This window comes from Netta rufina (assembly GCF_964035555.1).
Source record: "Netta rufina genome assembly, chromosome: Z".
Classification (NCBI taxonomy): domain Eukaryota; kingdom Metazoa; phylum Chordata; class Aves; order Anseriformes; family Anatidae; genus Netta; species Netta rufina.
Window position 1 is genome coordinate 18511328 of NC_140126.1, and position 24304 is coordinate 18535631.

Here is a 24304-nt window from a genome sequence, read left to right on the forward strand (position 1 = left end):
GTGTGAGGTATCCAAATGCGCAGCAAATCACATCTTTCTCCTGGTTTGTCAGGGTGAAAATGTGGCTTTATGTATTCTTGAGCTTCCCACACCACTGCTCAAATTTTGAGGTGCCATTTGAGGTACTGTTCATGTAAGAGCAGTGAAGGTGTTGACAAGCATTCAAGAACAGAAAGAGATTTTTCCCCTCCCAGCCAGTCTGTGTAGCATCTAAGAGAATATGTATTCTGATCAGCATATATGCCAATATCTTTTAGTAAGGAATAATTGAAAAATATGAAAAATTATCCAGTGGAGCACCATTATATTACAAATGTGGTCTGGAATGGGGTCTCCAGAGTTTTATGGCAAGGATGAAGAATGTTTCTCATTTTAAGCACTCACAAGAACTTTTGGATGTATTTGATGAGCCACACAGTATTAACGTACCTGTAATATTTTCCCCGTCTCTGTTCCACAGGGTTCTTCATCACTCATACACAATTTACTATACCATCTCATGCAGTGTTTAATGCCCAGCTATTTCATAGTGCACATTGCTAAGACTCAAGTCAGCACTTTACACGGCTAGGTGTTTCTCTAGTCCTCCATATTGCACAGCACTATGCTGTGTATTACATCCAATATACATATTATTTCTCATTATTAGCAACGCAACACTACAAAGCACTTGCCTGATAAAGGCATGTCAAGGCTGAATGGCTTACCCCTGGTTCTGCCTTCACACCAATTTCATTTAGATTGCAAAGCAGAGTCCACAGCATTCTTCTGTTTGAAGACCTGTTTGGAAGACTTAGAGAATGCAGACATATGAGGCATTTATTGTCATATTCTGCTCTTATTTTGGGGCAAAGTATGGTGCAATTATTATGTCCTAATAATAAGTCAACTACTAATTAACTTGGAATTATGTTTGCATTCTGAAAGTATACACAGGTACCTTTATACTTTCATTCTTCTGATTAAAAAGTGAAATATATGGAAAACATTCTCTGATATTTACTTAACTTCAGGGCCCTTCAAAAAAAAAAATCCACCTTTGATCATTAAACTTTGCTGGCTTAATATTTCTATGAAGTACGGTTTTATGTATTTTTTCTGAGTTTTATTTCAGGGCAGCTATCTTTGCAAGATAATCTTACGAAGGACAGAACTGGTATTTTCTTGGTTATCAAACCCTCTAATTGTGGACATTTTTGAACTTAGAAAGCATTCTGAATTGTTGAGCTTAACATGAACTTTTGGCAAGGCTTTTTCATAGTTTGGCACCGTGGTGCACATCTTAGGTGTGCTGTTCTGATCATACTCCCAGATCTTCTTCTGAACTTCTTTTTACTTGTAGTACACATATAGAAAGTTTTCTTGTTAATGTCTACATCCACTAGTTTGAGGTATTTTACATGCTTATAGTGTAAGGTAAATCTTACAGTAAATGCCATACTATTCATTGGTGCCTGTGATCTCTCTGAATGCAAAACTGAATTAAATACTTTCATGTAGTCCGGCCAAACTACGTTAGACTCCTTCTGTTAGTTAACATTATGCATAGACTTTTCAAGCAAAAGTAGATCCTTTGTTCCTCTGTTGTATTGGGTTTTTGTTGTTTTGTGGTTTTTTTTTTGGTTGGTTGGTTGGTTGGTTGGTTGGTTGGTTTTGATATCATACTTCTGCCATCTACCCAGTGAAATATCAGTGATTACAGTTAGGTGATAAAGTCAGTTTTAGCAGTTTCCAATTGACTTGGAAAAATGAAACCTTTTGAGGACTCTCCATCTTTCTTTCATTTCTTAGTAGTAATAGTATTGCTTTGCTTTCAAGGTTTTGCTGTTTGTCTTTGACTATCTTTTCCTCCTGTCACTATCCTCAATGTCTGCATGGCCTTTGTCAATTTTGTCTGTACGATAATTCTTCAAGAGGAACAGTCCATTTTATGTTTATAAAGCTCTGAAGCACTGAAACTCTGCTTCTGATTGGAATATTCAGGCACTACTTAATTGCAGATGAAAAATAATACCCATTTAAGATCTTTTGCATTAGGTTATTTCATAAGGGAATTGCACTGATATCAGCTTTGTCATCATCAGCTAAATGATGAAGTGTGCACAGATAGGTCTTTTGAGGAGGGGTGCAAGTCTGTAGAAATGACAGGTCTTTCTCTGATCCTCTAATCAAATTACTCCTAACTGGAGTCTCGTTGGCACATTAGAATAATTTTGATCTGCTTTCTAATTGCAAATGACTCTCAGATTGTCCTGTATGTTCATCTTATCCTGATTACAAACCTACCCCAGAACTAACAATTACTCTTGAGTTCTCAGCCATTTTGCCTCTAGTTCCCTCATTTGCTTAATTGGCTCATGGAAAATGTTTAACTTGCAGCCAGCAAGAGAGGCAGCTCCTCTGTGCACACTAGGTATTTCCTTTACAGTCAGTGCTCATCAAAACTAGTCAGCAAATACTTGCCTGAACCCAATATCTTTTGGGTTTGTGCTAGCTTTTAATTATGATTTTGTCTGAGTTGAGCAGAGGAAGTTTTTCTTACAATGTAGTAGGGTTTCACTGTTTCTGCTGAAGTCATGTATCAGGCTCTGACTATGTTCCTTGCTTTCTGTGGGGGTGCAGTTTCAGCAGTCCAGAGTCTCTAAACCCTTTTGGCAACTGGAAAGTGTGATACTGAGATAGACTGGTGGGACAAGTGTTGATACAGAAATGGTAAATTCTGGAAAGATTTCTGCTCTGTGTTTTTAAATGCATTCCATACCTATCATATTAGGGCTTATTCATTATTTGCAGTGTTTAGTATCCCAGGCAGCAGCAGACTAATACTAATAAGAGACAACAGAAATCCAAGCCAGGATGCTAGAAATGTAATCATCCTTGAAACAGATGTAGAGACTTCCATCTCTACAGTAGGCACAAAGTAACATTATAATTAAAGGTTGGTATACCAGCATCAGGCAGTCATTTTCTGCCATGGCCTACAAGTATCAAAAACGTCCCGCATAACATATATACAAGTCGTATATCTTACACAGGTAGTCATGCAAATTATACCCAAATCAAGCAGCTACTCTAGCACAAGTAGTATTTATGGGGTAGAAAGACATCATGAAGTATGCTTAATGTCAACATGTAAGGACTTGTGCAGGGCTAACAAGGAGGTATATACAGAGCAGTGGTTGAGCAAGAGGCATTAAGTATGGATGCTGGAGCTTGCCAGAAGTCACTGATACTACTACAGAGCTTAGAAATAAGACACTTAAATTAGGATCATTAGGCAAGGATTGGGAGTTCAGAACAAGGGGCACAAGGGAAGAGTTTGTCACTCAGCAGTGTCTGACGCCCTCCTCTGTCTTGGTTCTTAACCTGTCGGTCTCTTGGATTTTGGTATATGTTGGGTTCTGATTTTTAGCTGTGAAACAGAGAGCAGGGATAGATGAACTACAGCAAGGCCGATGTGTCTTGTGTGTCTCTCATGGAGATGAAAAGAATACTTTTTTTCTTTGCGCCGAAAACACTAGCTGCTCTTCATATAAAATCTTCAGGTTGCATGGAAAGTTTTAGTCATCCTACAAGAGCAAGGCAGGAACCTGGCGATATATCCAGATTCTTATGTTCATATGGCATGAACACCATATAGGAAGTCCAGCTATATCCTCCTACAAATATATCAGTGCAAGGAAATTCAAAGCATACATGCTGGCAAAATAAAGCACTTTCCAAAAGTGTTAGGATTTCCTAGACTGTCTACTTTAAGGTGAAGGTTCTGCGTTATAGTAATAAAGTTGTGGCTTGTTTCAAATTGTGAATCATTATTCATGCTGAAACATGTACTTCACTAATGACCTTTCAAAGGAAGAACAATCCATGGGTTATTTTTAGGGATTGTTACTATCTTCTGCATTTCATAGAAAAGTAACCAGTTATTTTGGTAACAAAGTTACAAATAAATTGTAAAGTTTATTTTAAGAAATATGACCAGAGTACAATTTTAATCAACCTTTTTGGTTTTGTTGTTTCTTTCTTTTACTGTCTCATATGATATTTGTTCTTCCCATGCTTGTTGTGGCAGTCCTCTCTTAACTGTATGTTTCATCATCTCATTAAAAGTAACCTGTATTAAAAATTAATGAAGTCGGTGTGTACTGACTTCTTAAGTTTTATTTAAAAACATCTTCCTACATATTGTTTTATCCAAAATAGTTATGAGCTGTAAAGAGATTTTTTTCTTTTTCTTCTTGCAGACTGCAAATGATAACCTGCATACAGAAGATGAGCCTGAACTCAGAAGAGATAAAGAAAGCTATCTCTGTGCCATATGCCTGGATGTTTATTTCAATCCTTACATGTGCTATCCATGTCACCACATCTTTTGTGAACCTTGTTTAAGGATGCTTGCCAAAGACAATCCAGCCAGCACTCCATGTCCACTATGTCGTACTACAATAGCCAGAGTCTTTTTCCAAGCAGGTATAAAAATTCAAGTTTTTACAATATAGACAAATTTTTCTTGCTTTTCATTCCTGTATTTCTGGTCTGAATCAATACGTAGTTAAAAGTATAGTAAATCCATGCTGACCAAATACAGTCATAAAATTAGTTTCTTGTCCAAAGAAATAATAATGTACAAATACATCCAAAATCCATTGAGATTAAAATGTAGTCTTGTGACTCCATTGTGAGGAATTCTTTGCTAGGATTCTTTCTAGGACTGTGCCACACAAGCTTTCTTAAGTTGTAAGAAACTATTCTGAGAATGTATTTTAAAACTTTTTGATATTTGAAGTGAGGTTCTGATATTTTGTATTTTTTGGCTTTCTCTTGCTAAATAATTACAAATTCCAAGCATTATAAGCATACATTTTCTCAAAATATCTCACTAGAACAGCATTTTTTAAATGGATAACTTAATTAGCAAAAAATAAACCTTTTGGCTTTGTGACTTTAATTCAGCTACAATTGAAAATAAGGTTGGCAGTACTATAGAATTCTACTAACTAATCTTATTTTTAAAGTCTCCTTTCCTGGCCTCTTCCACCCTCATCTCTAGTGTTCCTGACTTTAAGCAGTAGGAAAACATGGTCAGTAAGTGTTTTTTGATGTCATAAATTATATAGGAATAGGAGAGAGTGCCACAGGTATTTTACCTAGAATAGCATGAGTCAGTCTTTTATACCTGGAACTATAAAAAGTAAATTCATAAAATTTTTGAATTTATATTGATATCCATATGAATAGAATTCCACTATAGTCAAATTCCACTATGATATGACTGATGACTGGAGCTAGGCCCTTCACAGCACTTAAAACTGTGCATATACTGGTCACAAAATAATGGAAATAACTCAGCCATGCTGAAATGTTTATTTTCGTGTGCTTCAGAGATCATGCAGCTCTTCTGTTTAAACTGAGTGAGTGCTGTGGTGATGACAGGTTGGGAATGTAGATTAAAGAGAGATTTTCTATTGATCTGCAGAGCTGCCCAGCTTGTATTTCTGGTTGTACACAGACTCCTCCACTGCACAGGCACAATTTTATATAATCTGATGACAGATGAGTTTGAGGAACTGTCTGGACTAAAAAGGAAAAAGAAAGAAAAAAAAGTTATTTGGATGCGAAGGAGGCATTTTTTTCAGATGAACTAGTTGCCACAAGATGGTTCACTGGGGAGTTGGTGGTGGCCATGGGTAAGGACTGACTAAGCCAGCACTGCAGCAGAGAAGATGGGTAAAAAAAATGCCTACCTGGTGTTTAGAAGTTTCAGCTTGATTTCATTTCATTTTCTTAATGTTTAATGCCCCTTTGGAACTGATTTAAAGTGTGTTTCACCAATAGATAATTGTTTTTAGTTATTGAGGGGATTTTAAGTAAAGAAAAGCTATTTAACAGAGCTGCTGCAGTAAAACATTACTGGGAGAGTGTAAAGAGGGAAATGGACACTTCATAAAATGTATTTGGAAAATTTTAAACACCTTTGAAGTATTTTTGTTTAAGTGAAATATTTCAGGATTATTTATAGTTCTTCAGTTCTTACTTTACAGAATCACAGAATCACAGAATTTCTAGGTTGGAAGAGACCTCAAGATCATCGAGTCCAACCTCTACCTAACACTAACAATCCCCACTAAACCATATCCCTAAGCTCTACATCTAAACGTCTTTTAAAGACCTCCAGGGATGGTGACTCCACCACTTCCCTGGGCAGCCTGTTCCAGTGTCTAACAACCCTTTCAGTAAAGAAGTTCTTCCTAACATCTAACCTAAAACTCCCCTGGCTCAACTTTAGCCCATTCCCCCTCGTCCTGTCACCAGGCACGTGGGAGAACAAACCAACCCCCACCTCGCTACAGCCTCCCTTGAGGTACCTATAGAGAGCGATAAGGTCGCCCCTGAGCCTCCTCTTCTCCAGGCTGAACAAGCCCAGCTCCCTCAGCCGCTCCTCGTAGGACTTGTTCTCCAGGCCCCTCACCAGCTTTGTCGCCCTTCTCTGCACCCGCTCAAGCACCTCAATGTCCTTCTTGTAGCAAGGGGCCCAAAACTGAACACAGTACTCGAGGTGCGGCCTCACCAGAGCCGAGTACAGGGGGACGATCACCTCCCTAGCCCTGCTGGTCACACTGTTCCTGATACAAGCCAGGCTGCTGTTGGCCTTCTTGGCCACCTGAGCACACTGCTGGCTCATATTCAGCCGACTATCCACCATCACTCCCAGGTCCTTCTCTGCCTGGCAGCTCTCCAACCATTCCTCTCCTAGCCTGTAGCTCTGCTTGGGGTTATTGCGCCCCAGGTGCAGGACCCGGTACTCGGCCTTGTTGAACTTCATGCAGTTGACCTCAGCCCATCAGTCCAGCCTATCCAGATCCTCCTGCAGAGCTTTCCTACCCTCAAGCAGATCGACACATGCGCATAGCTCGGTGTCATCTGCAAACTTACTGAGGGTGCACTCAATGCCCTCATCCAGATCATCAATGAAGATATTAAAGAGGACCGGCCCCAGCACCAAGCCCTGGGGGACACCACTAGTGACTGGCCTCCAACTGGACTTGGCTCCATTCACCACGACTCTTTGGGCCCAGCTATCCAGCCAGTTTCTAACCCAAAATATACAATGTGTATAAATACCTGATAGGAGGGAGCAAAGCAGAGACCAATAGACTCTTCTCAGTAGTACCCACCAACAGGACAGAAGGCAATGGACACAAACTTAATCACATAAAATTCCATCTGAATGGAAGAAAACACTTTTCCATTGTGAGGGTGACCAAGCACTAGAACAGGTTGCTCAAAGAGTTTGTGGAAACTCCACCTGAAGAATCGAAACCCAACTGGACATACCTGGGCAACCTGCTCTAGCTGACCCTGCTTGAGCAGTTGGGTTGGACTAGTTGATCTCAGGATATGACTTCCAACCTAGCCCATTCTATCAAAATATTTAAAAGTTATTTAGTTTTATTGAGGAACTGGACTTATGCAGCTGAAGTGTAAATACAATGTTATACAGAGAGAGTCTAATGTAAGTAGTAATAACAGTATGACATGTGTTTAGGATTAACTATATACTAAGAAAAATATTTTGTAATTTCCCAATGCCTAACACTTCAGGCTGCTTTTAAGTCAACCAAGAAATACTGATGATCATAAAGTCATTGAGGTTAGAAAAGACCTTCAAGATCATCTGGTCCAACCATCACCCTACTACCAATATCACCCACTATGATGATAACATATCCTTAACTATATCCTGAAATTAATCCTTAATTTATCCTTAAATTAATAAAATCAACACATTAGGGAAAATGGATGATGATGGACCAATATAAGAAGTAATGAATATTTTTTTTTAACTCAGGAGGCTTATTAATCCTTTTAAAAGTTATGCAAAAGTCACTGTTGTTATAGGTTTGGGTAGCTAAGGAAGCAGAATTGCTAGTATTCTATATTTATTTCTCTAATAGCTACAGCCTGGATGTCTCATTTCCCTCATTAATTTATTCTGTATGCTTTCTGCAATGTTCCTTCTGTATAATTGCATTTTATTTTACGAGGATATCTCAAAAACAAAACATTTAGGAAGATAACCTTTTTTTGTGCTATCTTGCAAACTGACTGAATCTAACTACAATAGAAGGATGCACATAACATCTGAAAAATGATGAAGGCAAACAGCTCAACTGTCCACAAAGGATGTGTTAAAACATGATCCACAAGGATACTTATCCTGTCCTATTGCCCATATCAAGTGAGCCTTTTCTATTGGTTACCGTGAGGGTGAACTTCCAATCCTTCCTGAAGACTATTGAAAGCCCTTCTCCCATCTGCCTTTTCTTCAGGAAAGAAAGTGAAAAAGTAAATAAATAAATAAATAAATAAATAAATAAAAATCAATGCCTCAGTAGAGGATTCAACGTTTAAATTTGAACAATAAAGTTGAAAGAGCTGAGTCAATTTTTAGGCCTGTAGAAGAAAACTAAAACTAAAACACCCTTTGTTGATGCTGTCAGAGGCAAGAGGCTATTTTCTGAATACAAATAGTACTTAATCAAAATATGTTAAGTAGCATATGAAGTTCTTCTATAAAACTTAAAAAACATGAGTGAAAATTACAAAATTTGTTCCCTTTACATTTAGGAGAAAAAACAGCTGTTTCCATTCACTGACAGAGGGTTATTGGTGTAATAGTGTTGTTCTCACATAAGGCAAAAGGATTTGGGGGTTTCTGTGCTTTGTGTGTCTTTTGTAGACTACTTCCACCTGGATTCTGACATGGTGAAATACCAAAAAGCACCCAATAGTTTTTTAGAATGAGGCCAGTATATTTTTTTTTTACTTCAAAACTGCTAACATCTTCCTGTTACACAGAGAAAGAAACTGCAGCTAAAGAGCATTTGCTTTTTTTTTTTTTCTTTCTGGAGCCTGTTTCTATAAAGTGACTTTTCTCTAATTTGTTGGAGAAAAAGATTTGTCCCTTTCATAAAACCCAGATCATTGAAAAAGTATGTAAAATTGCAAAGAAACAAGTAAAGTAGCAATACATAAGTCTATTCAAAGGTCTGTGAAGAGTCTTTTCTTCCTTTTAAAGTATACAAGAAATTGCAGTAGCTGCTGACACTATTAGTATTTATCTGGAGTCATGACAATTAGAAGGAAGAATCTTTGTTAAGCAAGCGTAACTGGGGGTTTTGAAGTTTCCCATGCTAACTGCTAACTCGGCTACTCTGCCTGTTACCATCAAATCAATTCTTTTCAGTGGTAGGAAAATATGGTCACTTTTAAGCTGTGTTTGCCATTGTTGTATTGCTATGGACAGGTTAATTTTCCCAGTTTTGAGTAGCTGTCCATGCAAATATAATCCGAATTATAATCCAAATTATATCCTGAGGAGCTAATGAGTTCTTGCAATTTGTAGGTTATTGTCAACTCCTGAAATCTATCATTCATCATTCTATGAATGCGTTCTTAAAGCCAGTTAATTCACAGTATAAAAAAATACTCCAAAATAATTGTCAGACTTTTTCCCTCTCTATTGAGTGACAATGTTAAAACAAAAAACAACATGAACTGAGAATTAATTCCACAGTCAGACTGATAGATGTTATTTCGTTCATAGAGGTCATCATAGGCTTGTAAATTAAATAGCCTGATTTATAACATACTTCATTTTGTTAGCATTTGACATCTTGTTTTCTAAGTGCTTTAGTTCTGAGGAATAAAATCAAAAGAGCATGTTTAAGACTTGTTCTTGCTATATCTGGACAAGATTATTTTCATGTGATTTTAAAAATCTTTAAGAGGTGTTCTAATCAGAAAATGTGCTGTATAGTAGATAAGGCACTATATTTTATAGTATAGCCATATGCAAATTACATGCAAATATTCTTTCCTGTTAATTATTGTAGAACTGAACAACTCTACCAAGTCTTTTTTCCCTACGGAATATTTGAAGTTACAAGAAAGTTTTCAAAAATCAAATTCTGCAAAATGGCCTCTACCAAGCTGCAAGAAAGCTTTCAGAGTATTTGAAGGTAAGAAAATCACTTCTGTATATTTTTGACAAGGTTAATTTTCAGACTTGATTACCTGTATTTATTGAAATTTTTCCTAAACTTTATTCCATCTTGAGTACTCAAGAACACTAGCCTCTAGCTAGTCCATGTCATAGGATATCAGAGACAGATGATTACTGGAGTAAAAGAGAGTAAAATTCTCCTTGTATGATTCATACACAGTGCTCTGAATCTAAACATAAACTGCAAAATGTAAAAAGGCAGTTTATGTGTATACTTTTTTATTTATACTTAAATCTTTAATTTTGTGCACATTATCAGGATAATCCTATGTCATTTACTGTTTAGAAATAAATAAATAAATAAATAAATAAATAAATATGTGTCTTAAAAGCTGAAGAAAGAAAATGACCAGATAAAAAGTTCCCAATTCTGAATCTTGTCAATAAAGACTGCTCCCCAAAAAAATCAGAATCAGCTTTTTATGGATCAAGTCATATTAAAGTTGGAAAAATATTATATATATTATTCTGCATTGTTTGCTTTATACATGTGAAATGCAATAAAGGTGTGTTTTTTTTAGCTTTATTTTCTGCTTATTATAAGAAGGAAGCTTAGTCCTCTTCTTAATAGTTTATGACTTAAGTGTTTCTATGGCTATTAACTGTTGATTAACTGAAACACATTTAAGTTAGAGCACGGAAATATGGGATTCACTTTTTACTCAGGTTCACTGTTTTCAATCTAATGGCCTTTTTTCACTAAGCCCCCTCTATGTTTACTTACACAGCAGTTTTCTGTAGTCCTGCATTCTGACATCATGTATTTTTCCCGTTTATAAAAACAACATAATTTTTTTGTAAAAGTACATGGAAAAAAAATAAAACAGAACATTCTTTTTATATTCCTTTTATGAGCCTACTCAGGCCTTTCCGTGGGTCAAATTTGATATACCCTTCAGTTATAAAACTGTGTAATGCATGGTGATGATTTGATGCTGAAAATAATAAATACTCCTAGCTATCAAAAATTATCAGACTTGAGAAGTTTGAGGATTGGCAGATCATCTTTAATATTATTCAGAAATAGAAGTTTCTGGCAGAAAAAAAAAAAAAAAGTGATTGCTTTCTCTAATGGCAGTTAAAATAGTTTGGATGCTCATGTTGAACTTACTGCTTTATTGTAGTATTCCATTATATATGTGACATAGTTGATACATGTGCCATAACATCATATGAATTATGTCTTTATGTCTTTCATATTTGTGAAAAGCTAGCGTGTTGAGCTTTGTACAAAATAAAAATATATTAAAATAAAAGGAAAATCTGGGGAGGTCATCCAGCTTAAATATCGTACTATTTGCATATAAACCATTTTGTGCCACAGAGGTAATTTAGAGTGCTTGGAATTAGGTGTCTCCAAAGGACAGCCTAGAAATCCCACACACTGAACAGGAACACAATTAGATCTAGTTAATAGGAAACCCAAATCATGTAGCTTTCTGAAACTTTATCTTTGCCTTCTTAAATACAATTGTCACAACCACATCTTTCCTCTGACTTTTTACTTGAATAAAATCACTGCAAGGTTTGTGTTAGTTCAGAAAGCAAGTGGATAGCTTTTTCTCGCTGGATAACTTTTTTTGGTCTTGCATCTAAATTTTACTTGGCACCAACTAAAACTCCTTATTTGGTATTCTTAGTTTCGCTTGTGATCCCTGCCTCAGGAGGCTTCTAGGGACTTTACAGCCTTAGAAGGCTGAGTATAGTGCGAGCAAAAGCCTGCTGAGACCATAATAGATGCCATTTTAACTGGAAACCCTAACATCACTGAGAGCAGTAGGGAAAAAGAGCTAACTTAGATTAATTTTTGCTTCATTAGGAAAGTGACAGTGTAGTAAGACATGAGAGTTGAAGGCAAAAAATACTACATGGAAAGAAAAGAGCTGAAAGGGTAGGTGACATTAGTGGAGTGAGTGGAGAGAAAAGAACATGATTACAGTGTTCAGAAAGAGATGAAAATACGTACTTTTCAAATGTGAGGATAACTGCTTCTTTATAATATGCTTTTTTATTGTTTAAAAATAAATAAATAAATAAAATTGCCCCTATCAGAAATGCATATCCACTTTTATCTGGTTCATATCCAGCAGATGTCATGGTCACTAAGAGTCTGACAACTATTTTCAAAATTCATATCATTCAAGTTTTCCACATGACAAAACCATTTCCAGAATATTTTTTTAATATTCTGTGCATTAAAATGGCAGATATTGAACATGCAAACCACTCATTAGAGCTGTGAGACCTGATAAAATTAGAACTCAGAATTAGATTGGATGCAAGCAGAGAAGGATGGTTGTTGAAAAGCTTAGATTATACAGAAGATTTGTCAGATTTTCTGAATATAGTAGGACTGCTGGATAACATCAAGCACGTTCTCTTTTTCCTTAATTTTTTTCCAAACTGATTCTCCAAGACAGATTTTCTAATCAATACCTGAGTCTTCTCTCTTACGAAAATTGCCACAAGGAATGTAATATTTTCTTCTAATTAAAAAAATAAATAAAAATACAGAGCTTCTGAGTTTGTATAAAGAAAATAAGAAACCACAGCACAGCAGCTCTTCTTTGCTTTTAGTTGATGAAAATTAATTCCAAATAGTTTATCCTTTTTTTTTTTTTTCTTTTCCCTGGTTAAAATCAGTAGCAGAATGCCCATTTGCTTCATAAATGTTATACATGTATTGCCATTGCTTTTCATTGCTCTGTTTGGTCAAGGATACATTAAAGATAAAACAGACATGCTATTCAAGAATGAAAGCCAATCATCTTTTACCTTTCAGATACTTAATATATGTGACAGTTAACAAGTTGATTTAAAGTCTGCCTGTAAAATGTCTTTTCTTTTTTATGAAATAAACAAAGATATTATATTATCTATTACTTCAGATATTGTCAACATTAAAAATGCAATTGCACAATAAAAATAACATCTGAAAATAATAGTTTCCTTAAATAGTTTTTAAAATACATGGCGTATTTCGGATAGGATAGTTAGATAGCAAACATGCTTCATTGGACTTTGTTTTCTAACACTTAGGGTTTAATAACATCATGAGTTCAGCCTTTGGCAGGCAATGCCAAACTGGAGTTTCACTCTATAAACTAAACTTAGTAAATCTCCAAAAGTAATTTGATTCCAGAAGTGTGAATTAAAAAATCAGTGAAAAAGTTCATTTAAATTGAGGATATGATAATACGACATAGAGAATTTACTGTAGCCAAGAGCTGGAATATCAAAATCAGACTGAGACAGTTAGTGCATGGGGCCTAAAAGGGTTATTTCAAAAGCTCTGGCATAGAACTGAGATAGAAATACATTAGTGAAACCAGAGAAATAGGATATAATCAAGACAGTGGTGTTAAAGTTGTAAAATGGTGAAAGCTGCCTGCTTAGAGAAAGACATATTTGATAAGCCTGAAGATGAACACACATAGTGTTCAGAATGATAGATGGAAATTACAAAACCACTGAAGTTACAGTCCTTGATTACTATTTCAAGATACAGGTTTTGCCAAGGTAATAGGAAATTCCTTCTAAGTGTTCTTGTGATAAGATTTTTATTTAAAATATAATCATTAAATTGGAAAGCCAATATAGATTTTTTTTTTGAATGCTTAATCTAGAAAATATTCCCCCAGTGTTGCATACAGTGAAATCTGTGCTATCTCCTTACTAGTCTCATCTGTTCAGTAACATAATAAAAGCTATTGGCTTCTGCATCAAGCAGGGATTGCAAGACACAACAGCATCTTCAGCTCCTACTGATACCAATGGAAATTCCTATTGTGACAGCAGGTCACATCTATCATGTCCTTTTACATAATCATTCTCTAAAGAAAAGAGCACTCAATTTCCTATGTAGTTTACAAAAAATAGAAATATTGTGAAATATTTTAATAATACCTATTGGCAGATTTTTTTTTATCTCTATTTTTAAAACTGTGCACTGGAGTACAACACTTTAAAAGCTACTTTCTTGATTCAAGGTTCTTACTGTGATTTCAGTTACATGCTAAAGGAAGGATGTTAAACAGTTGTAAAAATGTATGTCCATCAAATTATATTAGCTAGGTTTTAAATTCATCGTATTTCTCTGTTTAAAGTGAAGAAGAAAAAATTGATGCTGTTTTTCAAGTTACAGATTCTGTGATATCTACAGAGAATAGAAACAAAATAGATGTTATTGAAAATGGAAGGTGCAGCATTTATTTTAGCCAGAAATAATAATGTTGGAGTATAAGTGTCTTAGAATAATACTTATATTACTATTCAGACTTTCATAAATTATTTGCCTTTGCTGCTGAAGTACAGAAAGGAAAGGACAGGACAGGACAGGAAAGTATATTGGGTTTTTAAGCAATGATCACACATCCATTCTCATTTTGATGGCTTTCAACAAGCTAACATTCTAGACTTCAGTAGTCTGTAGAGTTATTCTGGTCTGATAGCACAGCTTATACAATCCTTTGTTCCTCTTAACCGTAGAAGCTCTTTTTCCTCCAGTCCTACTACTGTGTCCTTCCTTAATGTCCTGTTTTCTTTCTGTTAATTTCCTTCCTTCCTCATTTCTTGAACTTGTTTGTTCCTTTGTCATAGTACTCAAGACTGCAGCTGTGGGATCATGCAATGCTTCCTGACCAGAATGCTTGCCTTTTGTAGCCAGGATCCATCAGATTCTTTAGGATAACTTGTGGAATCACAGAAGGCCAATTTGCATACATGCATTTCTCACCAGATGAATTTACAATGTACAGTCTTCACAGCAAGTGAATTTTCTGTCTTAAGGAGACACATGTTACTGGGAAGTGTTGTTGAGCCTCTGCTATGCCTAGAGTATACCAAGACAGAAAACACAGGATCCAAGCATTGCTGATTGAGAGTGTCTTAGTGTATTAAAGAGAATCAAACTCTAAGTCACCTATATGTGTCATCAGAGTTGCTTTTTTACCTATAACCAGGGTACTGAAAGACTGCTGTGCCAGAAATATCAATAGCTATAATTATACACCAAAGACTGTGATAGAATGGCTGTAACAAAATCCCATACCTTAGTCTTTCCTCATGTATTTCTCGGCATGTCTCTGAATGGGTGTTAGAGTGGCCTTGTTAATATGCATAGCAAACCAAGTATTTCTACTCACAAGCTAAGAAGTTAGACCTCTTATCCAGTTGTGGTCCCAGAGCTGCACTGGAGGTACCCTGCTGAACTCATACAAAGATAGAGGCATCATGATTTTCACCTTGCAGCTCTTAACTTCCAAAAGACTTTATGTAAATTCATTTGATAAATACATAAAATCATTTTATGATACCTAAATTAAAATTGTAACTGAAGATCCCACTGTCAGCAAATTATAAGATATCTCATAAGAACAGGTGTACTGGAATAGACTGAAGTTCTATCCTTCTATTGTTGTTTCTCTGACTAGGTTAAACAATGAGAAAGATTTTTTTCTGAAGATGTTTGAAAAAAAAACATAACTGTGTTTAGAGTACGAGTTCTCTCATCCATCAGTAGATGGTTAAAGGATAATAAAAAAAAAAAAAAGATAGAAATAAATTATTCAGTTTTCTCTCTGGAGGAACATTCACAGTCTGATCCTAGAACAGCTATGATACAGTTTGCACTATCCAGCTTATTTGCAACTAGAAATGGAGGTGTTCAAATTTGCTCACAGTATTAAAATACTCGGGATAATAAATGAAAGCCAACTGCCAGCAGTTGCGTAAGGTTGTCATGATACTGAGTTATCTTCAGCAATGTTTGCATTCATTTCCTTTCATCACAAAAGAAAGTACTAAAATGGAAAGGTAGAGAGAGAGAATAGAAATAAAGAAGTCAGAAGTTATGTAAATAGACTAAGGTTCTTCAGTCAGAACAAGAGATGACTAAGAGGGAAGGCAATAGAGTTAATTAAAATCATGAGAGACATGGCAGAAGTGAATGGGCTGCTATTGTTCACTGTCTCATAATAAAAGAACATCAAATAAAATTATCATATGGCGTATTCAAAGTCAAGGAAATCTTTAGACTTATAATCTTATAGACTTGCAATCAGACAATGGAACTTGCTGTTCCAGGATGCCACATAAAAAGTGCATAAACTTACAGAGTATGTTTAAATAACATCAGATTCTTGGAAGAAAAATACAGTAAAGTCAATTAAACTCAAAGATACCACATTTGCCCACAGAGATCATTGAACCACAGGTCCATGGATGTTGAGAGAATATACCAGGAAAGTACAGCAATATTCTTGCCCTGATGAATCACCATTCATCAATTCCTCATTGCTTGACCTAGTCAGAGAAACAATAATAGGATAGACCTTTAGTCTATTCCAGTACACCTATTCTTATGAGATATCTTATAATTTGCTGACAGTGGGATCTTCAGTTACAAATTTAATTTAGGCATCATAAAATGATTTCATGTATTTATCAAATAAGTTTACATAAATATTTAATATTTGTCCTTTAAAGGCAATTGAGAACAGTACATAATCCTGGTTAAACCACCATAGCCAAACTTGGAACTACCAGCTTTTTGCAGTGGTACTCTTTCATCACAGAGCCTGTTTAGAGCATAATACATTTCATGGGCTTAATTTTCATGCCTTGCATAGGAGTCTGCTGAGACCAGTTCAGTTTATGACCGGCCTCTGTGAACAAGTGCAAGCAAAGATGCTTTCCGTCTTCATCAACAACAGGAATTAGCAAGCATCTTTATTTGCATTTTACTGGAAGCAGAGAATGATCCTGGCCAGCTATGTCTAGTAGAATGATAAAAAAATAGTTACGACTGAACCAGTAAAACTAATTTTCTTCATAATTAGCTGTGAACTAATTACGTTTAGTAGTGGTTATGTCAAACATGCTTCCCCACTGTACTCCCCTAGTTCAGGTAGTACTAAAATGTACTGTATAGTAGAGCAGTTTGTAATGAAGTAGCTCCTAAAGAGTCTAAGATATGCTGCTGTAAACACGTCTTGAAAGTTATGTTTGCTCACTCTTTAGAGCTTTGATTTGATACCATACAGAAATCCCATTTACTTTAAGAGTGAAGAAAAATTTGTGGCTGACAAAAGGTTGTGAGAATGGCTTCACAGAATGTTTTGGGTTGGAAGGGACCCTGAAGGATCATGTAGTCCAAATCCCTGCCATGGGCAGGGACAACTCATACTAGACCGGGTTGCTCAAAGCCCCATCCAGCCTGACTTTGAACACTTCCAGAGCTGGGGCATCCACAGCTTCTCAGGGCAACCTGTTACATTCAGTTATCACAGAACAAAAGAGTATGAACATGTATCTTTTTCTGCTATCTAACATGTGCTTGATTTCTTTTTCATGTTGTGGTGGTTTTACCGTGCTGGGCAGCTAAACCCCACAACCGCTCTCTCACTCCCCCTCCTTTAGATGAGGAGGGGGAGAAGTAAAGCAAAGAACAACTCACGGGTTGAGATAAGGATAATTTAATTGAAGGGAAATAATTATAATAATTAAATAAAGACTACCATGAACTAAACAATTTAACTAAGGGGAAATAAAAAGGGAAAGGGGAAAAGGGAGGGGAAAAGGAAAAATAAAAAGAAGGAAGGAAAACAAACAAAATAAATGAAGGCTATATGGAAGTGCAGAGGAAAGAAATTACTCTCTACTTCCCACAAATGAGCGATGATTGACCACGTCCTTGAAGCAAGGCCTCAACGCACGCAGCCGGTGTTCGAGAGGAGGACCGACGTCTTCTCAACGAGAGCCCACCCCTCCCCTCTTCTTCCTGTTTACACCTTTTATTGCTGAGTGTGACACCACATGGTATGGAATATCCCTTTGATTGGTTTAGGTCAGCTGCCCTAGTGATGTTTCTCTCCTCACTTTTTGCCCACCCCCTAGGAGGGTTAGAGAAAGGCCCAATGCTGTGCCACTGCTGCTCAGCAGCAGACACAACACTGGTGTGATAACACTGCTGTTCCAGCTACAAGTACAGAGTACGGCACTGAATGGGCTGCTGCCGGGAAAGTTAACATTCCAGCCAGACCCAGTGCACATGTGTCTCTAACATTGGGACAGACAGTTCCACTCTGTTCCAAAATATGGACATGAATATGAGTTCAGATTGATCCTGGAGCACTTATTGGGTAAAAAGCTGTTAAGATTTCTGGAGGAATTTGCCGTTTCCATAGCATAACTATATGAAATTAAACAAAATATTTTTGGATAGGCAGAGTTTTGTAGATCCCTAAAAGTGAAAACAAAATCTGAATTTGTTGAAGGTACGAAAGAGGAAATATAAAAATAATCAAGGTGGCGTGAGAATAATAAGCAAAAAAAAAAAAAAAAAAAAAAAAGTGATCAGTTTTAGGTTAGATCAGAGCTGGGATAAGAAGCTTCTCCAAGGAGCAAGAGATGATCAAACAGCAGAGTAAAGTCAGGATATCTCAGAGACTTTCAGTGAGTCTGAGTAGGTAAGGATGTAGAATAGATAAGTATGATAGAGTAGATAAGGATGATAGATACTTTTTACTAAGTAGATAAGGATAGGTATTTGAAACGGCATCAGAAAAAGTCAGAGATAACTGCTATTGCATATTTAGTGAAGGATTAAAGGAAGGATTTTTCAACAGTTCATAAAAAGTTTTAATGTTTTAAATTTAAATAGTTTCTTTCTTCATAATCTTTTAGGTAACTTCTCTTTGTGAAAATCTATTTTTAATCTTCCAGTGAATAAATATGGTGGCTTTTCAGACAGCTAGTTGTTTAAAACCTTGGTCAGCTTTCTAAAACATGGTTAAGTAATGCCAGTATCAGAAAACTTTCAGTTCCAGAAAACTATGTCAGCTTTCTCAAGATATGGTCTTGTGTTGTGTATTTTTCCTTCTCTGTAGAAACTAGTATTTCTTTTGTTTTCTCAAATAACAATTAGGAATCTTCTGAATTGACATCGACTATAAAACTGAATATAAGTCTGTTTGAAGACAATGGCATGGCTCCAAGATAGGTCATTCACTAGTTTGTCTGAAGGAATTACAGGAGGCATGCTGCCAGGCAGCTAGATTTGCAAACATAAACTAAAGGCTTTGCATAAATATAAGCCTTGTCTTAAAGCAGGGTTTGGTGAGGCTCCAGAATGCCTACACTCTATGTTGCCTCTGGCCTTTGCTGTCAGACCAACCCTGTCTTTAGACAAGTAGAGCCAATTCATTAACTTGTTTTAAGAAAGTATTTGCATTACTGTTACCTCATTGTCTTCCAATAAAATTGGCTTAAAATACTGAAGCCTTAAGCACTGAAAAGCCTGTGGACAGCGGTATGTAACAAAATTTTTCAAAGTTTATATTAAATGATCTTTAGTATTGTATCTAATGAGGAAGGAGGGATGAAACTAGCAGAAGGTGATGTCATTACAGCAACATGATGTAAAAGGTTGAAGAATCTTAGCAAGAGTTGATTATATCTGAAATATAGTATTTTATCAGTTGGAGAGATGACAGAAGTGGACAAAAAAAAAAAAATTTGCAATATGATTTTTGGAGCTGTTCAGTGGTAAGAAAGTAGGAGCAGTGCAAAAAAAGTGCCGACAATGAACAGCATTTGAGACTGTGAAGAGACAGGGGAAGAGAAATGAACAACAGATACAAGGGAATTTATAAGAAGATTTATATTGAGTAAGAATATTCTGATTTTTTTTACATTTCTCATATTGTTTATTGATACATATGCTCAGAAAATTAAATGTTAGAAATTGCTGCTTGACGTTCCCTGTTTTGGGTTGCCTGCACTGTCATGGCAAGAAGAGAGGTTGTCCACAAGTTAAACTCACTGTTAAGATACAGTTTGTCTACATGAAAATGAAAATGAAAAAAAAAAAATCTTAATAGTATTAATATTAATTATTAATATTAAGAATTAATATAATTAATATGGATTAAGAATTCCCATCTTAAGGGCAAATATATAAAAATTACAGTGACTATTAGATTATCATATGTATGTTAAAACTATGCATATAAGCTTACTTTGAAAATGTGCCCTTTAAAATTAAAGGAAGATGTTGGTTTTGGTCCAGAATATATGTAAACTGTGTATTTAGATCCAAAACACCATTTCACAGAGACAGTGTACACCCTCATTTTTTGGTATTGGTTACAAAGACTGCATTAATTGCCATCAGAAGTGCAAGATGGTGAAGGGAAAGGGAGTTAAAGAAGCCAATTTTACAGAGCTCGGTTGCACCTCGAAAAACAAGGACATACATTTCAATTACTGCATATTACTTTTATTGCATTGCCCCTAATTGAATTTTGAAATAAAGTGTTTTTAAAGTAGAAGGGTGGGTTTTGCTTTAAATCATTTTAAAAAGCTGTTGTATGTATGATACTTAGTGTGTTATGTTTTAGGGGAAGGGAAAAAAAGCAAGTAAATAAAGCATTTGTTGACTTAAAAAAATCTGCTTCCAGACTGGCTATCAAAATTTCTTCACAACTCACACAGTCAAATGACTTTTATATTGTGAAGTGTGAGATCAATTGCCACTGTTTTAGTATGCATCCCAGCACTTAGACTAGCCAATTAGCTTGTATTTGTGAGTATTGGTAATTACTGAACAATCACAGATGTCTGGACAGAGACAGACTATGTTTTCTGAGATCATTCTGCCCTCCCACAATCTTCTTGCTTCTTGATTCATTTACTTCCAAGGAAATAAACACCCCAAGATAGACAATGCAAAAGCAAATGTCTAGCTTTGCTTTTAGAAGGGTGACTGGGCACAGTAGTTGTATATTTTACATAAATTTGGTAAATATAATAAATTAATAAATTAACAAAAATCTTAGTTATGCATAAAACTTAGTCATGTGAAAATGTGTTTGCTTTCATTTAATGTGGCTTTATGGATTTTCTTATTAGTTTTTAGAGTTTTTTCTTGTTTTACTTTCCAATAATTTGATTATTTGATGAGATATACCAGCTAGCTTTATGGTTTGTGTTTTAATTGGTAAGAGCTGAATTCTTTAACTATAAAATAGTAAGAGGTAACTGTCTTCATAATTTTTTATTTGGTTCAGAATATTTTTGTTAATTTATGACACATGCACTGTATTTATATATTTCAACTCAAATTAATGGTATGAACAGTAGCTATGCAAAAAACTTAAATTTTAAATAATATCCACCAAATTCCAATAATCTTTATTTTAATGGAAAAAAATATATATCCTCTTCTACTTCTATCCAGAGTAAGATCTCTTCGTGAGGTGTAAATATTTGTAATTTTTTGATTGAATGAAACTTACAGTATTTCAAACCAGAAGAATACTCCAAATGAAAAACACTTCTTTCTGTCTAAAAGGCCTGAGAGGTGTTATCTGCAGTGATTAACAATAAATGGTCCAAATAAATGCTGAAATCAAGCAGGGCTTCTGAGAATTAATATGCAGTATACAAGCTTAGAGCCTAGGTTTATCTAGAGCCTAATTTATCTAGGTTACATATATCTGTACAAAAAAGTCAGAGAATAGCTAAAAAAAAAAAACAAAAACATATTTTGAATTTTGAAAAAAAAAAAAAAAAAAAAGAAAGAAGAAATATAATTGCTACAAGAACTTATATAAATTATTTTATTTTTTTTCTTCTAAGTACTAAGTAATGCCTGGTTCACTTGTGTATATTCTTTTTCCAGATCCGTGTAGGATTTATAAAGTTTTAAGAGAGTACAAATGATTCTTATATAGCAGTGTCCGTAGTTACACTGGTAACTGATCAGCAAGACTATTTGACTGAAGATTGATTCTGTAGGACAACAGTTTATATAAACTTCTTTCTCCAACAGATCATTTTGGGATTTCTGCACAATTTTGTCTGTACATTGTGTTCTTTTTGTTATACTAAATGACTTATGAAAGTCACAAGAAAAAAAAAATCTAGTTACAACAGTGTAGAGATAACAGTGGTTCCTAACCACTCAGACTTACAAAAAGGAGTGTTCAGTATACAATGAAATCTTATGTCCCTTGTGAAAGGCCACAGCTTTTTCAGACTTTCACAGTAATTGGTTGCTTTTCCATACCCTTGGCAGACAAGATTTTGGACATCTTGAAAAGTAGTTACTGTATACTGCCTGCTAAATTGCCTGTACGCTGCTGATTTGTTTGTGTACAGAAGGACTGTGCATTACATGCAAAGTGGATTCAATAAATCAGCTTTTATGGATGTGGAAATAACTGCTTACACACAATTTATCTGTCTAGGACTGTCACAGATTTCAGCATTTAAACCAAAAGCTCTATAAAAGCCCTACAGCCAGTAAAACAGACATCACAGTGAATATAAAAATGGTTTCAGATAAGGATTATGTCCATCTTAAGTACAGCTTATGCCCAGGTTTTTTAAAGCCCAGATGCTAGCAGAAAGTAGGACTTGGTTTTTCAGGATGGAACAGGATTGATTCAGGATGTTTAGGCCATCGTAAAATTTCAGTCACACATAGGCACAAGTTACGGCAGCCAGTGAAAGCCCACAGGTGAAATTAGAAGGGCAAGAGCAGTGAAGTATTAAAAGAGAGCAAAGGAAAGGTAGGAGTAAGATTGGGATGAGATTGGGGAAGATGATTTGACTTAGCATTGAAAAAGACCTTGAAGCAGGATGGTAGAAATTTTAGTGTAGGAAGCCAAGAGTTCTGGTGTGCATCCTGGGGCACAATGAGTTTGGAATTCAGGGGCTTTCTGTAGAAAAGAATATTTTGACCTCTGAGACAGCAGGTGTGCAGAGCTGAAATGTCTCAGGCAGGAAGGTATGGAAGTTCAAGCTTTTCATGCAGGAAAAGCTAAAAGTCTGGATTTGAGAAGTATGATGATTGTGGTGAGTGGCCTTGGTTTAGAGAAGGAACTAAATGCTGTGTTGAGTTTGACTGACTTAGAGCCTGAGAGGTGAGATTGGGAGTCAGTGGGACACAGTGGGACACACTTGTGTGCATTTACACAGGATGACTGCCACTTTCTCATAAACTTCTCTAGCAATACATGCTCTTTTCTTTATTGGAAATACAGAAGTCATCACTTATTTTAAATAGTAATTCTTACAATTTACAATACTAGCTATAACCAGAATATGAAACCTCATCATATGCATATTGGAGAAGGCTGGTACAAATGTAAGAAGTTTGGGGTGATACCTCATCTGTGAAAGCACATAAAAATACTTTATCCTTAAAAAAAAAAAAAAAAAAAAAAAAAAAAAAAAAGTATAGGGCAAACACTGAGAAATTTCACGTGGGAAACAGTGAAGTGGAAGCAGATGCTTCATGAAATAAAGTCCTCTTTCAGGCAGAGCACACAGAAAGGAAAACAGACCAAGACAGAAGACGAAAAATATGCTATAAAAGAATATATCAAACTGCACTGGATGGTTGGAATCCCACAGCAGTTTGTTAGGACATTCACTGGTGATTTTGAAAATGAATACAGAGTGAATTGATGAAGATCACTTGCGATACAAAATTGTTTAGTTCACCAATGAAGGAAATAGGAACTTGACATCTAAGAGTTTTCTCCATCAGTGACTTGGAGGAGGCAGCAGAATTGCCTGTCTTCAGGTCTGCAGATGACAGTACATTGAAGGACTATCAGACAGATTCAAAGGCAGGGCTGCCATTCAGAGAGATTTAGATGGGCTGGAGGAATGGGCTTAAAGGAACCTTGTGAAACTCAACAACAAATGCATTGTCCTTCACCTGCGAGGGAGAAGCCCCTGGCAGTGAGACAGGCTGGGTACTCACTGGAGAGCTGTGCTGTGGAAAGGGCCTGGTCATCCTGTTGGAGGGCAAGCTGAGCAACAGCTGGCAGTGTGCCCTGGCAGCAAAGAAGCCCAACAGTACCCTGAGCTGTATAAACACAAGCAAAGCCAATAGATGAGGGAAGTTGTTATCCCCTGCTATTCATCAGGCCACACCTACAGTACTGCAATTTTGGTGCCCCCAATTGGGCACAAAACATTCCTTGGAAGGAAGTTGATAAATTAGAGAAGGCTTAGCAGAGGGACACCAAATTTTTAAGGGGGCTGGAGCAACCTGCCCTGCAAGGAGAGGCTGAGGGAACTGGGCTTGTTTAGTTTGGAAAAGGGAGGGCTTTCAGAGGTATGTCAAGGCAACACAGCAATACCTTTAAGAAGGCCACCATGAGGACAGAGCCACCTCTTCATGACAGAAGGATGAGGACATGAAAGGTTCATACTGCAATT

The 24304-nt window shown here is 36.1% G+C and overlaps 1 protein-coding gene across 1 annotated transcript in view; it reads left to right on the forward strand.

The window, feature by feature from the left end:
* RNF180 (ring finger protein 180) overlaps positions 1 to 24304 on the forward strand; it is an 87389-nt gene that overhangs the window by 52201 nt on the left and 10884 nt on the right. Inside the window, exons 5-6 of the mRNA XM_084304760.1 lie at positions 4245 to 4470; positions 9897 to 10022. Of these exons, the coding sequence (XP_084160886.1) occupies positions 4245 to 4470; positions 9897 to 10022 (352 nt within the window). The remainder of the gene's footprint in view (positions 1 to 4244; positions 4471 to 9896; positions 10023 to 24304) is intronic.